Here is an 18,617-nt window from a genome sequence, read left to right as displayed (position 1 = left end):
GATTAGGATGTTAATGTGAGAGATTAGCATGTTAATGTGAGAGATTAGCATGTAAATGTGAGAGATTAGGATGTTAATGTGAGAGATTATCATGTTAATGTGAGAGATTAGGATGTTAATGTGAGAGATTATCATGTTAATGCGAGAGATTAGGATGTTAATGTGAGAGATTATCATGTTAATGTGAGAGATTAGGATGTTAATGTGAGAGATTAGGATGTTAATGTGAGAGATTATCATGTTAATGTGAGAGATTATCATGTTAATGTGAGAGATTATCATGTTAATGTGAGAGATTAGGATGTTAATGTGAGAGATTAGGATGTTAATGTGAGATCGCAGAGCAGCAACGTTGAGCTCGGCGAGCGAGGTGGCTGTGTGGGAAATTTAACTTGTTAATGTAAAATCTGATGACGAACGTTTGTGTTGTGGTCGAAACGTCGTAGTTTTTTGTTATTTTTTGTTATTGTCTTTGAACCTATCTACCGAAAGACCCAATAATATGAATGCCTGCAGTCACGAAAGCTTTAAGTCAAGATCTAACAAAAACTATGCAACTGTTTTTATTTTATTTTACCAGGTAAGACCCGCTGAGCTGTTATAGCTCTTTTCCAGAAGTGACCTGGTCACAAATGACAGCTCAACAAACGTGGCTTATCATGCTGAAATGAAAATCAAACTCCAAATATACAGGGCTCGAATCCACAACCTCATGTCGACCAGGCGAGGTAGTTAACATCTCGCCACTGTGGCGCGCCCTAAGAAGAGACGATGGGAAGGGAATTCCAAAGGGGTGGGTGGGGGGAGTGCGCAGCAGTGCGAGGGAAGAAGCAACGAGAGAAGTGTTTGTTGACACGGCTGGAGGAAACGACGAGTTCACGGGGACTGTAGCCATGGTGGTAGTAGTAGCAGGGACCTAAGAGTGACAAGGAGGCGAGCGAGTGAGGGGCCATCCATTTAGTCCGCACGCATGGAAGGGGAGGGGGGGTTAACCCAAATGCGTACGCTTGCGTATGGGGGGGGTCTACTGACAATGTACGTACGCATAGGAAATGGGGGGGGGTGAAGCCTCGATAACAATTTCTTCTACATTGGCCTTCAAATGGGCCACAGTTCAGCTGTCAGACAAGTACTACCGGGAGAAGTGGGGCCTGTGGGAGAGGTGTCACTCGTGTGCCACCGTGCCCTTGACTGCAGCTATCACGCAGCTCAGTAAAAATAAGTGGCTAAGGTACGCAACTTAATTATTTAATGCAGCCGGCGGTGGACTATATATGTTTGCTTAAACACGTTAACATTATTAATCCTCGATTTTTTTGTCTGCGTGGATTCAATATCGGCCGTTCTATAGGATTCGGAGGGGGTGCGTCAGGCTGTACGTACGCAGGTGGTGGGGGGAGCGGGGTTTTAAAAGTCCGCGTGCGTACAGGGAGGTGGGGGTCAAGTTTTGACAGAGTTTTGCGTACCTACTCAATGGATGGCCCCTAGCCGCTCGACGCTATCCCATTCGTGATTTCTGGCTGCTTTGGAGGCACGGCAGCCTTCCCCTCCTCCCGCCCCAACGCAGCGCAGAACCACAGGAACCTCCCCTCCTCCCCCCGGGGGTCTCGACAAGCGCTAATCAATTAGCCGCCCGCGCAAACTTTGTTTCCGTTCGTACACCCGAACCGGGCGTTCGCTCCTCGCCACGCCGGGGTGAGTGAGGTACACAGCGAGGGAGCGAGTGTCTGCGGGTGGATCGGGTCAGACGAGGAGCAGAGAGAGACGCGTTAGGCGAGGGACGCTCGGACGCGCGTTTGGCTTGAGACGGGGAACTGAAAAGTAAAGGCGAGGCGCTCTTGACGCGCGGCGCGGATGTCGCGGCCATGGGCTGCAGAGGAAACAAGACTTGCTGCGGGCACTGCTGGGGCTGGGTGGTGGCCCTGGCCTATTTCGGCTACCTGCTGATAGGAGCCGCCGTGTTCCAGGCCCTGGAGAAGGCGACCGAAACGTCGAACCAGGAGAACCTGCAGCTGGAGAAACTGGAGTTTCTCCGCAACTACACTTGCCTGGACGCAGAGGCGCTGAAGCAGTTTGCGCAGGTAAAACCACTGCACGTTCATGTGGTATATTCAACACCCTCCCGTGGTGCGTTCGCCTGTAACAACAACAACACCACACCCCCAGTATGTGATGTTATCACGCATAGGACCTAATGTCTTACTCGATACTTTCCGGATCGCGTCTGGGTTAGCTCGGAGTAGGGAGCATCTGCTTAACACAGTCGCAACGGCATTGTTAATTTTGTACTTTTTATAGTCATGGGATGGCATGATTCGTAACATTGGCCATCAGAGCCAGTCCTGTCGCTCGTTTAAGACGAGCGGTCCCGTGTCAGAGATCCCCCGTGTGTGGTTCCGGACTCCCCCAGAGAACCCACGTGTGGTTCCAGACTCCCCCAGAGAATCCCCGTGCGTGGTTCCAGACTCCCCCAGAGAACCCTTTGTGTGTAGTTCCAGACTCCCCCAGAGAACCCACGTGTGGTTCCAGACTCCCCCAGAGAACCCCCGTGCGTGGTTCCAGACTCCCCCAGAGAACCCTTTGTGTGTAGTTCCAGACTCCCCCAGAGAACCCACGTGTGGTTCCAGACTCCCCCAGAGAACCCACGTGTGTGGTTCCAGACTCCCCTAGAGAACCCTCTGTGTGTAGTTCCAGACTCCCCCAGAGAACCCACGTGTGGTTCCAGACTCCCCCAGAGAACCCCCGTGCGTGGTTCCAGACTCCCCCAGAGAACCCTTTGTGTGTAGTTCCAGACTCCCCCAGAGAACCCCTGTGTGTGGTTCCAGACTCCCCCAGAGAACCCCCGTGTGTGGTTCCAGACTCCCCCAGAGAACCCCCGTGTGTGGTTCCAGACTCCCCCAGAGAACCCACGTGTGTGGTTCCAGACTCCTCCAGAGAACCCCCGTGCGTGGTTCCGGACTGCCCCAGAGAACCCCCGTGTGTGGTTCCAGACTCCCCCAGAGAACCCCCGTGTGTGGTTCCAGACTCCCCCAGAGAACCCCCGTGTGTGGTTCCAGACTGCCCCAGAGAACCCCCGTGTGTGGTTCCAGACTCCCCCAGAGAACCCACGTGTGTGGTTCCGGACTGCCCCAGAGAACCCCCGTGTGTGGATCCGGACTCTCCGAGCTCACAAACGTTTCCCCTGGCAGGTGGTCGTGGAGGCCATGTCGAAGGGTCTGCACCCCGAGGGGAACTTCTCCAGCATCACCAACTGGGATTTCAGCTCCTCGTTCTTCTTCGCCGGGACGGTGGTGACCACGATAGGTTGTTGAGCGGCGTGGAGCTGGGGGAAACATTTATCAAATATATGAATGATACTCTTTGGTTCTTTTGGTAAAGTCACGTAGGTAGACAAAATATGAATGATAATTCACTGTGTAACAAAAATAATGTTGTTCCTGAGTAGTAAGTGTTATTTCCTAATTGCTTATGCCTCAAACGTACAGAAATGACTATTGTTTCACACAAACTTTGCTTTTGTGACCAGGACATTGATATTTTGAAACTTACCTATTTTCAATGAGAAAACGTGTGGATTCGTGTCTTTCGTTCACATAAAGTCCTGGTCACAAAAGCAAAGTTTGTGGGGAATAACAATAGCCATTTTCTGTACTTTTTATGCATAAGCAATAGAAAAATAACACTCAGTACCCAGGAACAAATATTATGTTTCGTAGTGGAACCTACAGATAAAGGCGCAGCACTGCAATTGCTGTCAGACGCTGCCTTCCGCTACAGAACCCCTCGTGAGGTGTTTTTGGACTACTCTTACATGCTGGGGAGATATCTTTGGAGAGGTGGGAGTACCCACGATTTACATCACCAAGAGCGATTTTGTCGATCGGCCAATTTTGGTGAGCCCATTTATACGCTGCTACATATTTAAGGAACGTGCCCCCTTGTTTCAATTGTCGCGCCGGGAGATGAAACCGGCGACCTCTGGATTGCAAGTCCGATAACCATGACCCCATTGCAGCATCCAACAGCATCATCATTATTATTCATGATGAATATTATTCTTCACCCAGGAAAGCCTCGATAAGTCTTAAGGCTTTTTTTTCAGGAGGGTCCTGCTGCATCGGATTTGTATTTGCAGATGTTTTCACCCAGTTCATGAGTTGCGTTCATTATACAACTTGGAGGAAACCAGAGCACCGGAAAAACTCCATGCACACGAGGGGGTAACAATATTTCCCCGTACAGATAGAAACAGATGCCGATTAGTCCACACGTTGCTGTACTGCCTTCTCCTGGCGAACCAGGTTGTGGCACCTCGATGCCCACGGGAAGGTGGTGATCCACAAACCCTCACTGCCTTCACAGCGTTGGATAGCAGGCAGCCACTTGCATAGCCACCACCAGCCGGCTAAAAATAAAAAAAATAAACCTTCCTTGGTCGATGGCTTAAATGGATACACGGTATTGTATTTCATTTACACAATGGAGCAACACCGTACTACCTGTTCAGAACATCATTAGATATATGTAGCATTACGACTTCAGACACTTGGGGGATTTTATAAATAGCAGGTGCTCAGTGCACGCCGATAGTACAAAGTGGGCAGTAAGACTGAGACGTTGATCTTAGTAACCTATGGCAGGTAAAAAGCAAGTGTGCGAGGTCATAGGGTTCCAGAGAAAATCACGGCATTCGGGGGGAATGGATGGGGGAGAAGCAAAGGGAGAAAGAATGTGTGCCCTGCAGTCGAGGAGTTAAAGACGGCGTGAGCCGTGGCGATGGCTATGGCATTTACGATGTGCTCTGCAGAAGGGACATTGCCCAAAACATCACCTATTATATACTGCCGTACTTCCTGTTAAGGCCGCAGGGTCAGTGATGAATGCGTTGAGATTTGATTTTGTTTACTTCTGGGGAGGTGCGGCATTGGCATAGCAGCCACCCTGATACCGACGACACTACCTGGCTGGCCCTGACTACGGCGCTGTGAAGAAGGGCCATCTGCCTCGAAACGTCACCAAATGTACGTTCCTTCTCAGGCCACCAGTGTTACTGACGATAGGTGTTGAGTTGTTGTTATCATGGTTGTCGTCTCGCAACGTCGACTGGGCGTGCGGCTCTTGCACCGTGCCCCGTGCTGATTCGGCTCCATGGCTTCTCAGGGCTCTGCGCTCACCTGCGGTGGCATTTTGCCTTCCCAGCCCATCCCGATCCCCAGCTACAGGCACACCGCCTCTTGTTTGAACGATTTCGTAAAAAATATATATTCAAAGATCAAGCCCAAAAACAATGTTTAATGTGAGCTTCATTGCTCTACCACCATCTATTTTATATATCCAGTATATATGCATCTAAGGGCACTCACTGTACAGTCGTGTGTAATATGAATGCCAAATATGAAAATTTAACAGAGAATGGGAAAGGGGCGCTGGGGTAAGGTTAGGGTCCGTGGGAGGAGTAGTGCTAGTGGCTGGTTAACTAGTTCGTATCTGATGGGCTAACTGCTTAAGCTCGAGGGGTAGGGCTAGTTATCTCAGAATCATTATTTACGATGGAGGAATTCGATAAGCTACGAAGTTATTTTTCACAAATGTCCAGCAGTGGGTCAGCGAGTTTCTTCAACAAACGATACAAACAACGATATTAGAGCAAGAAAGAGATAAGGTAAGCAAGTCTCTCAAAATAAATAAATAAAATTTACAAGTACACGTTGCATAAGCACATATTTCTGCCGAATTGTCAACACCAAATGCAAGCTTGGGCGAGGCAACAAACTGCAACACCATAATAACACACAATAGTCCCTCAATTGCATTGTGCATTGACATCGAACTATACATATCTTATTCTTAGTTCTTTCGGTAAAGTCACGTTGAAGGGAAACAACAAAATAATAAAAAATATACAATTATTTTTATTGCTTTATATATTTTATTATTTTGTTGTTTCCCTTCAACGTGACTTTACCAAAAGAACTAAGAATATGAATTACTGCAGTCACGAAAGCTTTAAATCAAAATTTATACATATAAGATTTACGATGTTAAGGAAGGAAACAAGGTTGTTCCAAAAACGTTGGTGCTGCAACGGCTTTTGTCACCTATTCCAATTCTTGTTCTTAGAGTAATGACGCCGACACGTTGGAACTATTATGTGCCTTTATTCGGACACAGCACTCTCTCGGCCCAGACTTGTTCTCGTCTTGGACTCCGGTCTTCACTTGGACCTCTCCTCTCCTCGTGCTCTCCCCTTTTATCCTCCCGAGCCCTCTTTCTCAAACCTCCTCTCACCCCACTCTCCTCATCCAATCATCTTCCTTCTTCCCCCAACGGTTGACAACCGTCGTCTTTACAGTCTAACTTCGCTTTCCACCTTTTCCGTTCAAACCTCCCCTCCGATCCCATTGAATATTGCCTCCCAATCAATCTCTGGAGGCCTCTCTGTGCCAATCCGAGGCCTTGGCCTACTTTCTGGTAGTCCGTTTACTTCGGGTCAGTGATCTGGATTTTCGGTCATTACATTAGGATAGGCAATTAGATGGATGTCTAAGGTTTCTTGGGTTTGACAATGGGGATGACGAATTAGCTAAGTATAGCGCAGCTTTGCAAATAAGGATTTTATGGATGAACAGGGCCCAGTGTACATTTCGTCTTGCATCAAGTGATGGGAGATTGGATTTTAAGTAGAAGTCACAATGGTGGGTCCTGTATAGTCCATCCAGTGCAAATCGAAGAGCAGAATGATGAAGCGGGTATTAGTCTGTTTAGTGATTCATTAGAAGCTGATCGGTAAGCAGCGATGCAGTAGTAAAAATGATAGAATTATAGCCTAAACAATTTGCAGGCGCAGTCGAATTGGAAAACTGCGTTTCTGTATAAATCCCATAATTTTTATAACATTTGAGATGTGATCAATATGGAGTCGGAATATAAGTTTTGAATCAATCAGTAAACCGTATTTGTAGCGCTACGTTTGCTGTATGTACGTTGAACGTCTTTCGCACTGTACGTAGCCCACCGTGCTCATCAGCTGTTGTCTGTTGTTTCCCCATGCCTCAGAATCATAAATAAATCCTGAGCACATTACAAACGTGCAACTTGAATGCTGCTCAACTGTCTTGGCAGGCTACGGTCACCTCTCGCCCAATACGGTGGGCGGGCAGGTGTTCTGCGCCTTCTACGCGCTCTTCGGAATCCCCTTCAACGTGATCGTGCTCAACATGGTCGGCAAGAGCATCACGCGCCACGCCAAGCGTCTGGAGATACAGATCCGGAAAAAGGGCTTCAACAAGGCAAGGAGGCAGCCCGGGCGAACGCGCTTGCTCGCTCTTGCGCACACATGCACGCACAAGCACACGGCGCCAGTGTGCAGCCTGTGCGGACCGTTGGGGCAAGCGCCACTAGCGAGTGGCACCTGTGAAGGCCGGCAGGGCACACGAAGAACGGAGTGGTGCGGCCATGCCCTGGCCGCCTTTGCCTCTCCGGTGCTGCGCCAGGTATTCGATTACGGGGACTCCTCTACTTACGAACGAGTTAGGTTCCAGAGGTCTGTTCGTAAGACGATTTGTTCGTGAGTCCAACTTTACTTCTGTCGATTCCAAACGTGTTGTACAGCGTGTATACTAAATCACAGGGAATGGCTTTAAAAGTTGTATAAGCTCCTGTAGATGCAGATGCCACTGGTACTTCATGTACTGCAGATGTAGTTGCCACTGGTTCATGTTCTGTAGATGTAGATGCCACTGGTTCTTCATGTTCTGCAGATGTAGATGCCACTGGTTTTTCATGTTCTGCAGATGTAGATGCCACTGGTTCTTCATGTTCTGCAGATGTAGATGCCACTGGTTCTTCATGTTCTGCAGATGTAGATGCCACTGGTTCTTCATGTTCTGTAGATGTAGATGCTAATTCCCTTTGGCACTCGTGTTTTCTCTTTACTCTCTTGAAAAACTCGTTTCGAACAGGCAAATGGACATACGGACAGGTTTTGTTCGTATCTCAGAACGTTCGTAAGTCGAATGTTCGTAAGTAGAGGAATCCTTGTACAGCAGAGTTGTGTGAGGTCAGGTCAGGAACCAGTTCTGATATCACAGGCAACTGATGTAGCCATGGTTGGGAATCAAACCCAGGTTGCCTGGTTCTAAGTGCAGTGGGCTATGCACTGTATCGCCACTCACGCACTGTACACGCTGTAGGCGCAGCTTTCATGTACCAAAAATAAACTACGCCTTAACCTAAGTGGAGCAATGAGTCTGACGCATGTTTGAGGTGTCTCAAATCAAGAACTGTTTCTTTATTTCTTCGTTGCAACAAAACGAACGGTTCCCAAAGTTACATCTCGTTTCTACTTTATCACGTGATCACACGTGGTCAAAAGACTGCGTCCACTCGCTCCATTTTAAGGTACTCCTGGCTTCCGTTTTGCTGCCAGACCGGAAGTTACGTCATGGGTTCAACCAATGGTATAGCCCTGTGAGCCATTCGGCTCTTGAAACGGGTGCAACCACAACAAACAAAAAAAAATACGAACTAGAAAAACATCTTAAAGTGACTATGTGAGTGTGCAAACAGAAAATCCATGGAAAAAAAGAGCAAAAATATTCCTGAAAAAAAGCACCGCACACCAACGCTGTGTGCAAAAAATCCCAGTGGGATGCAAGTCAAACAACAACAACCACCACAAGAAAACTTAGATTAAAGCCATCAGTCTAACTCCGTACTAGAACCAAACAAACATGTCCAAACCAAAAAACTTTTTTCCAAATCAAAAAATAAAGCCATAATTGCAACGTAACAGTGATCCCAAGGACTGTGACCGAATTTTTACAATAAACTACATAAATAACATGTAACACCAAATCCTAGAGCATCTAACCAAGGGGGATTCTAAACAGTTGACTATTCCAAGTCAAATATTCCCAATCTTAAATAAATGTATGACATGTACATCAAATGTATATGAATAATACATTCACTTTCTGTCTTATGGCTCTTACACACGCACACACTTGCAAAGGACAGGTGGCTCAGCTGGAGAGCGAGCACATCACGATTGGAAGCTTGCGAGTTCAAATTCCGGTTGGGGGTTGACCATCTTCTCACCAGGGTCGAAAAAATATAGTACCACTTTGTGGTGAAGTCAACAGCGATTGACCTATGTAAGCACTCGTTCCTGCCATGAGAACGTACAATTTCCACTCCTGGCTAAGGACATGATTTAAAGGACCGCTTTACGCACACGCGCCAACCACGTGCCAACGTTGGTGCAACGTTGCCTGCTAAACCTGCCGCACGCGACGTTCCTACGCAGAGGAAGGTGAAGGTGGCCATCGCGCTGCTGTCGTTGCTGGGAGGGACGGTGCTCTTCCTGCTGCTGCCCCCGCTCGTGTTCGGCGTGCTGGAGGGCTGGACCTACACCGAGGGCTTCTACTACGCTTTCATCACGCTCAGCACCATCGGCTTCGGGGACTATGTTGTCGGTGAGTGGCACGGAGGGCGCGATCGCCCTGCGCCGTCGCCCTGAGCGAGGCTTTAATGATGACACACGCGATGAGTTCATCTGTAGCCCGGTGTTGTTGTAGTTATTACCACTATGCTTGTTCACCCAGGAAAGCCTCGCTGAGTCTGATGACAATTTTTTAGGTGTCCTGTCAGGTTTTCGCATTCGGGGAGGGCTACGATTGCTGTGTGTTTCCCAATTAACTAATCTGGCATGTTATAGGATCATGATGCTGACACACAGTGCCCTAACTCTTCTTCAACTGTGACGTAAACGGTACGTTATAATTTTACAATGAATACACCTGCGGTGATAGACAGGGCGACTCGCTGCAGTGTGTACACATCACTACTAGGGAGACAAAGGAGGCCGGGCACGGTGCCGGCTGCCCACACCCTTGCGCGCCATGCCGAGCCTTCATTAGGTGTTCACGAATGGCACTCTCCCCAACAGTGTCAGAGGCCACAAGGGGGACCTTTTGTCTTTTTGTACGTCCATGCACCGCAGGAAACAACCCAAACCGCACGTACGCGCACAGCTACCGCGGACTGGTTGCCCTCTGGATCATATTCGGCATCGCCTGGCTTGCCATCATCTTCAACCTGTTCATGGGCATCATAGAGGAGTCCAAGAGAGTGCTGAACAAGGTTCGTTTCAAGCCGCGACAGAACGGGAAGTTCTGCGTGCTGATGTGCGCCGACGCTCCCATCCAGAAGTCGGGCAGCGCCTCTGACGAGAAACTGGGCACCGCCTACGGCTCCGCAGCGACGCCCGAGAAGGAGAGCGCGGAGCCCCTGGGCGTCTCCGGGACGCCGTCCTCCACGGGCAGCACCGACGGGGGCGAGGCCGAGATAGCCCTCAAAGCGTTGGGGGTCGCCAACGCGCACTGACGTCGTCGTTCCGCGTAGCTCTCCGTCCGATGGGTGAAGGGGGAGTCGTGTGGGCGGGGGGCGGGGGAACAAGCGAGGCGCTCCAGTCGCCTCCTGAAAAAGCTGCCAGCAGGTGGAGTGAAACACTCGGCGTCATCGTCGCGAAACACACCGGGAGTGCTCCGCAAAGTAAAACGCTTGACAAAACGACGAGGGAAAAAGCCGCGCACGACGCGCACGAATTCCGCAACGCTTTTCAACGTCCTCGGAAGCATTTCGCGAGCGATCATGATGTCACGTTTTAAGCCGCACAATGACACGAAGTCGCACACAGTGCCGCAATCGGGAGGCGAGGCACGAATGCTGATGTGTGACGTCATTACCTTGGCCAGCAAGGAAAAACCTTTTAGTGCTGGTTTTTATTACTCAGTTATGGGAACCTCTTTGGTCAATTTGGCAGATGGTGTCTCGGGTCAGTCCTTAATTGTAACGCTACTTTAAACTGAAATTATGTTAACATTGGATCATATCCCACCCCCTCCCCCTATTGTATCTATCACGACCATGTAGGATAGCAAGGCCAGCGTGGTAGCTTTGCTTAGACATTTTTTTGGATAAACAAGGGTACTGTAGTACGTTTGGTAGAGAATACAAAATATGTATGGACATGAACAATAAATATTATGCTTATTAAAACGGTATTGAAACTAATATTACAGCCCATGGTGGTGAAAACTGGTAGCCTTTCCCAAAGTGGAACCGGCCAACCGCCTTGGACAATGGCCAGTCTTTGTTCCACACAGAGGAGGCTGTTGTGGGGTCGCTTAAAGGGAAATGGTATTGTACCAGACCTGCGTATCAGTCCCTATCTCTGGCAGGGAGAATATTTAACTTGTAAAGGTGTAACGGTTATGAGGGCAGTCCATTTGTGTGCTGGACCAGACAGGGTTCACCCTGACCAGCGTTATCATAACTTCCTTGTGAAGGAATCGACGAGCCCGCCTGTGCCCCACCTGTGCCCCACATGTGCACGACCCAATGATGCAACAAATTCGCTTCAATCGTCGTGGTACACGAGCCAGAAGTCTTGTCTGAAAGACGCGTCCGTTTGAAGACACCGAGGTTTCTTGTGCATTCTCACAGAGTGCACGAACGGTTAAACGCAGTGCCTCACGTTTTTACCGCCCGTGCGAGTTGACTAATAGCGAGACGGCACTTGCAACACAACTTCTTATCTCCTGGCAAAGTGTACTCCTTACCGAATAGACCTATAGTTTACAACTTTGGACTTGATATGTAAACAGCTGTGGTTTTTTCCTCCTTCCAAGGATTCAATGATACGTTATTGGTAACTTACTTTTTTAGTTTTTATTTAACTGTTGAACATCTTGTGCTTTACATTTGCGTCTTTCAAGGCCACGTAAAATATATCTATAATCTAGCGGGCAAAGGGAACAAAGAGAGATTTCGACGCGGGGCGTTCTCAGTCGCACGCCGTCGCCTGTCGGTCCGCTTGGGCATGGCGCGGCAACTGGGGCCTGGGGCTGTGTCGGTGGGGGGCTGTGCGATCAAACCGAAGGACGATGATCTTTGCACACCTGCGGTTCCTCCCACTCCCGACGCCGCTTGGGAGCCGCAGCCGTATAGAGTGTCAGCGCTTTGTCGCGAGTTTATCAAGAGCACAGCTCAACAATCGTCAAAACCTTGCTGCATGTGTAGAGGCCGTAATCGCGCGCACATCTCTGAAAATAAACTGAAATACATTCTTTATTTACGAATTTATAAACTCTTGCGGTTTTTTTTCTTGAGACGTTCGTGCTGCAAATGTTTTTATGTTTTCAGAACTGATGTTGGTGATGTTAATCAGCAGCATAATTATATTATCCGAGTGCCGAATAGTGTTTCTCGAATATACTCATTGGATGGACACTGCAAAATTGAGGCAACGTGTATGCAAAAATGATATAAGCCGAATTTCTCTTGCAACACGCATGCCCTCTTACCGTGAATAAGCTGCAAATTCTACACAACACCTTTTCCTGCCGTCGAAATGAGACTCCTGTCCAGGTTGTGGTGCCGTGGGCAATGCGATAGGCTCAATGCATCCTCGAATGGATTTCCTCATTTTGTCAAAGTCTTGAGCGATGGGTGGGTGGGGGGAACAAAGCGCTCTTTGGGCTTAGAGCTCACACCTGCGGGGCTGAGAGCTCGCACCTACGTCTGTACACAGCCTGCAACCTCCGGTGCCTTTCCCGCATTGTTCCCATTCGCACGTCAAACATGGGGTTGCCAACGGAGCAACCAAACGCAAACTCAAAGGGGGTTCTTGTATTTGCGCAACACACATGCCGCCGAGGGAAAGCCAGGTAGCTCGCCAACTGCATTAACGATCGCGCACGGCTCCATTATTAATCCACCGCTGAATGAGGGCCTCCAGTCACCGTGAAGGTAGTGGGCAATTGTTTTTTTTTACCATACTTTACCACGCCCGTCAGTGCGGGTTGGTGATGGCGGGGAGCACAGAGGTACAGCCCAAGGAATTTTTCAGCACTGCCCTCTGCTGTCCACCGTACTGCTCCATAAACTGTAAGCTCTGGCAGTGGTGATAAATCCAGCTGTGCCATAAACAGGAGCTCGGAGAGAACTTACAAAACCGTGCTACATGTGCAAAACAACTCAACACATTCATCAATAATACTGCCTTAAAATAAATATATAACAGGCCCTCTTTGGCGAATGTGTTCATTTGTTATTTGTGCTTTGTGCGTCGCTTAGCACTCTGTCGTGTGGGAGGTCTTAATATTTAATAATCTCATTAGTCTCATTGTCTAGGGGTATGTTCTTTTTTCATATCAAATATAGGACCTTTTCACATGCCAAAGGTCACAAGGTCTCGCCAGCAGCATGCAAACCCAGAATTGAGGAGCATACTGCGTTGATGAATAAAACCACACGAGACCGAAGCCGCATTTTAATATTTTAATAACATTTAAATATCAATCGGCACCAGCGGGGAGGCGTGCGCCACCAGGTTCCAGCGACCGACCGCCACGCACCATCGCGAGACCCGCATCCATCGCCGGCGTGAAGCCATGCATCCACAGAGGTGCAAGTGTCACGAGCACTTAAGAGATATGAAGTCTGATAAAAAAAAAACATTAAGGAATATTTTTTTGTAAAATCTCCAGACTAGAACAAACCGATCACTGTTGCCTCCCAGCGTGACATCTCAAGCCGGTTGAATCTGATTTAAATGAAATGTGGTGTGAAGCTGGGGAAGGGGGGGGGGGAGTAGTGGTTTCCAGGCACACTGGGTTAGTGGACTGGAAGTGACACCGCGCTCTCTTACCCACGCGTCGGCCGAGGTTGACGAAGCCCGAGCACACGAGCGCATTAATATCCAGCGCGACTAACCAAAAGCGACGCTTTGTGCACGAGTGTCCATCAGGTGGCATTTAAAGCGCAGCCACAGCGCGCACGTGCAGGGGAAAAATCAGGCCACCCACAAATCCAAACGAGACATGTTTGGGGACGAAAAAATTAATAATGTAGTCGTAGTTACGTAAGGATTGTTATTTTTTTAAAGGTTGTTCGTCGTTTCAACTACATGGGTTTAACGATGTTCATACCTGCCAAGCCCTTATCAGTGCCTCCCTTATTACAGACCAATTCAGACCTTATTGGTCACCCCGTGGCGTTATAAATCTCAACGTTTATCCTACAAAGTCCCATCACAAGGAAAAAAATAGACACACAAAAACATATGCCTGTTTTGAAACGGTTGTACGCCGTATGGACCTGAAAACTTAATTGCCCCGCACAGAAATACGGTGTAAACCCAACGGGTTGACAGCTATGGATTTGTACATGGCGGGCGGTCGGCGTCTGCAACTTATATCGGCGTTTGATAACCATTTCACGTGAGACGACGGACGTCGATAAGTGACGACGAATATCGCGAAGTATTAACGTGAATGCAATTACTATTGTAATGAATGAAACTTAAAAAGAATTGAACCTGTAAACTCTGTGCAAACTGGCTCAGTGGGTGAGTGTGCTGATGACTCTCATATCCGGTTACTCAGTAACTCGTATTGCACGGTAATGATTACATTTGTACACTCACGCGTCAAATCGTGCGCAAAGTGGTACATCGGTTAACGTAAACATAAAGTACTTGCAGGATACATGCTCCAACTAAATTTCGTATGACAATGGAGTGACCAAAACTGTACGAATGAGACGTGTAAATACGAATGAGATAAAACTATTCTAAGTGACTTTACCGAAAGAACCAAAGAGTAGTTTTTTTCAGTTTATTTATTTTGGTATAGCCCTGTGAGCCATTCGGCTCTTGAATCGGGTGCAACCGCAACAAACAAAAAAACAAAAACACGAACAAGAAAAACGTCTTAAAGTGACTATGTGACTGTGCAAACAGAAAATCCCGGAACAAAACATACAAATATTCATGAAATAGCACCGTACACCAACACTGTGTGCAAAAAAATCCCAGTGGAATGCAAGTCAAACAACAACAACAACAACCACAAGAAAACTTAGATTAAGGCCATCAGTCTAACTCCGTACTACAACAAAATAAACATGTCCAAACCAAAAAACGTTTCGAAATCACCAAAAAATAAAGCCATAATTGCAACGTAACAGTGATCATAGGGACTGTGACCGAATTTTTACAATAAACTACATAAATAACATGTAACACCAAATTGTAGAGCCATAGCTGGCTGCATGAGTTACTCCATACCAACAGAAGCATCAGTCGGAGTATCACATTTTTCAATGCACCTTTAAGATCAGCACACTAAATCAAAATACAGATAATAGTTTGCAGCCTCATCCGGTGTGAAACATTTTATTTAATTTTACGCCAATGAATACCAGTGGCAGCTAGGGGTGTACAACACCTCTAGAGCAGTTTTGAGAGAAGATCTCATTGGTAGCGATTCAAGTTGCAGTTTATTGGCAATAGCATTCCAGACCCTGGGGGCATTAATAGCAAAGGCCCTCCCTCCAGTTTTTGTACGGCAATAGGGAATGTGAAGCTGGTAAATGAGCGAAGACCTGAGGTCAAATTTGTTCTTTGAAACAGAGAGGAGATTCAGCAGGTAGTCTGCGGATTTTTTTGTAAGTACATCGTGAATAATTAAGATCTGGTGCACAAGCCGTCGAACATTAAGAGATGTTAAGTTTGACCAAATGTAGAGATCACAGTGGTGAGTCCTATATGGGCAGTTCACTGTAAATCTTAAGGCCGAGTGATAGATGGAATCAAGCTTCTTCAGTACAGTACTTGGGGCTGATTTATACACGATGTCAAAGTTGTCAAGTAGAGGCAGTATGGTCGCTTTTATCAATTCCAAACGGGACATTGGGGGGAAGCAGTGCTTGTGTCGATACAGAAAACCAATTTTTATTTTTGTCTTTTTACCAATAGAATCAATGTGATCTTCAAAATTCAGTTTTGAATCCAGGATGACCCCAAGATACTTATAGATCTAGACTTGCCCTATTTGATAATTATTTAAGGAATGCAATTGGGGGAAAATAACTTCCTGCTTTAGTCCTGGTGAGAAGCATAGCACCTTGGTTTTGGAGGTATTCAGGACTAGTTTAAGAACAACTAGCTGATGTTGTAGTTTGTTTAAATCACCCTGTAGCTTGGCAATTACGTCATCCGGAGAGCGGCCAGCTGTAATCAGTATCGTGTAATCTGCAAAAAGATTTACCCTGGAATGATCCAGGTCAGTGCCCAAGTCATTGACATAAAGACAGAACAAAAGGGGGCCAAGGATGGAACCCTGTGGAACCCCTTTTGTTATCTTAACACTGTTTGACCTCCAACCATCTGTGAATACAGTTTGGGTGCGAGTAAATAGGTAATTTCGTAACCATTTTACTGCGTTTTCGGAAAAAACCGAGGCAACTTAGTTTACTCAGCAGGGTGTTGTGGTCTACTGTATCAAAAGCTTTGGACAGGTCTAGAAAAAGACAGGCACATTTCTGATTATTATCAAGGCTACTGTAAATGTGATTCAGAGAGTCTAATGCAGAGATGTGGTGCTGTATTTATTTCGGAACCCAGATTGTTTTAGATGTAGTAGATTGTTGGTGGACAGGAAACTGCTAATTTGGTAGGTCAATAATTTTTCAAAAAATTTCATCAACGAGGCCAAAATTGAGATAGGTCAGTAGTTATTTGGATCATCTTTAGGGCCCCCTTTGTGAAGTGGACAGACATAGGAATGTTTCCATTCTAGAGGAACTGATGCTTCTTTGATGGACAGGTTGAAAATATGGGCTATAGGTTTGTATATTAGGTGACCAACAGTAGAGCAAAGACGGAAATACTATCTTCTCCGGTAAAGGAGGACCCTTTGAGGTAGGACAGTTGTTTCAGAACATTACTTTCGTGGATTGGCTGGAAACAATTCATTTAATGTTTGGACAGGGGTGTAGGAATTTGCATGAGCAGGAGTGACTCCCAATACATTATCAAAAAGATTACCAGCTTCAGAAAAATGAAGGTTAAAATTGTCAACTATTTTTTGGGGGGATCTGAAAAACTATTCCCCATTTCGGGTAAGCTCAACGGGCAGATTGTCTGTTTTGGATGCCTTTTTCGATACATTTGATTGTTTTCCAGAAAATCCTGGCATTTCCATGTGATCCCAGGAGAGTGGAGGAAAAGTAGGCATTTTTGCATGCCGTATTTTTTTTGACGCATCTATTCCTTAAAATCCTGTATTCTAGCCAGTCAAATGAGATGGTAAAAAAAAGATCCAAAATACGTTTGGCCGACGTGGAGGCGGCGCTTCCGCCAGCGGAACGTTGCAGTGGACTGCACCGTTACGTTTTGCGCGTTCGCTACAGCCACCTTGCGTACGGGAGCGTCATCACAAGAATGTCCGGCTGGAGAAACGCGAGCGGTTCATCGCTGTGCGGCTGCTCACAGTGGGGGTGGCGGGGGGGGGGGCGTCACGGCAATCGTTCCGCGGTGGAGCGCAGCATCGAGCGGCTCCCTCGGGCGACGGCAGCGTCGGTCGGAGAACCCCCGGGGGCTGCGCGGGACAGCGGCCGCACGCGCCGAGCGAGCACACGTCGCAAACTTTTGCCCACTGCGACCCCCTCCACCAAAGCCAACTTCCACCTCGTAGAGTTTGGTGACCCCCTAAATTGTGGAGAAGGTGGAGAGTGGTCGGAGAGGGGGGGGGGGGGTGATACGGTGGTGGGGAGGCAAAGCCACCAGGGCTGGAGATGTTCCATTTACCACTGGTTGAAAATCTGGCATTACTGTCACAATGATTAGATACGAGCTCTTGGTGGCTCAGAGGGCTAAAACTACGACGTCAAAGCAATGAGCTGGTTGCGCTGAGATCCTGGATTTGAATCTCGGAAAGCCACCGATGATGAATCGCGGCTCTCAAGAGTAGAAAGTTAATGGTCTCAGCTATGTCCCCAAAGGCTGCGCAAACAAAAACAACATTCATTTTGGATTTTCACTTTGGCATATTCCGGCTATGAGAATTAAACATTGATTTGACGTGCGACAAAGGCGTATAACAACTCTATACCCTTCGTATGCAGGACAGGCCTATCGGAAGTGCGCTCGAGGTGACTCGTCTCCTGGGGTTTTTCTCCAACACAAGGTGGTGCACTGCTGACTGCAGAAGTTCTGAAATAGAAGTCTGATTCGTCTCGCGATGTAAACGTATTCGTCGAGTGGGAATGCGTATGGCCCAAAAAATAATACACCAAAGAAATTCATAACAGAGGTTTGATTTGTAGTTTTTTGGGTTAGAGCGCGTAAATATATAAATGTGTCGTTAAAACCCGCCACCACCCGACACAGCCAACTAGTACGGGTTGTCACGTAAACAGAACGTGGCCAATTCATCACTAGCACAGCACACCGGTGTGTTGGAGAGCCAAGCCACGACATTTACAATCTGAGTACGACGTTTCACCAGTAATTGCAACTAGCTTCATCATATAGAGGCGGAGATGATATATATATTGAAACGAAACAGGTGGAGTTCTCCACAAATATGGTTGTCGCCTGATGAAGCTATTACTGGCGAAACGTCGTACTCAGATTGTAAATGTTGTGGCTCGGCTCTCCAACACACCGGTGTGCTGTGCTAGTGATGAATCGGCCACGTTCTGTTTACGTTACAACCCTTACTAGTTGGCTGTGTCGGGTGGTGGCGGGTTTTAACGACACATTTATA

General features: G+C 47.5%; 1 protein-coding gene across 1 annotated transcript; it reads left to right on the top strand.

The window, feature by feature from the left end:
- The first annotated feature begins 1,444 nt into the window (after window positions 1–1,444).
- On the top strand, window positions 1,445–12,143 carry LOC116948450 (potassium channel, subfamily K, member 16-like). Its single transcript, XM_076071533.1, has 5 exons — window positions 1,445–2,081; window positions 3,189–3,303; window positions 7,123–7,289; window positions 9,308–9,476; window positions 10,004–12,143. Exons 1-5 carry the CDS (start codon window positions 1,866–1,868, stop codon window positions 10,384–10,386), a joined length of 1,050 nt encoding a protein of 349 aa, XP_075927648.1. The 5' UTR covers window positions 1,445–1,865; the 3' UTR covers window positions 10,387–12,143.
- The last annotated feature ends 6,474 nt before the right edge of the window (window positions 12,144–18,617 follow it).

This window comes from Petromyzon marinus, chromosome 33 (genome assembly GCF_048934315.1).
Source record: "Petromyzon marinus isolate PM22_M1 ecotype Great Lakes invasive population chromosome 33, UKy_Petmar_22M1.pri1.0, whole genome shotgun sequence".
In the NCBI taxonomy this organism is placed as follows: Eukaryota; Metazoa; Chordata; class Hyperoartia; order Petromyzontiformes; family Petromyzontidae; genus Petromyzon; species Petromyzon marinus.
The sequence above is the reverse complement of the archived record's forward strand: the minus strand, read 5'-3'. Positions and strand labels throughout refer to the sequence as shown.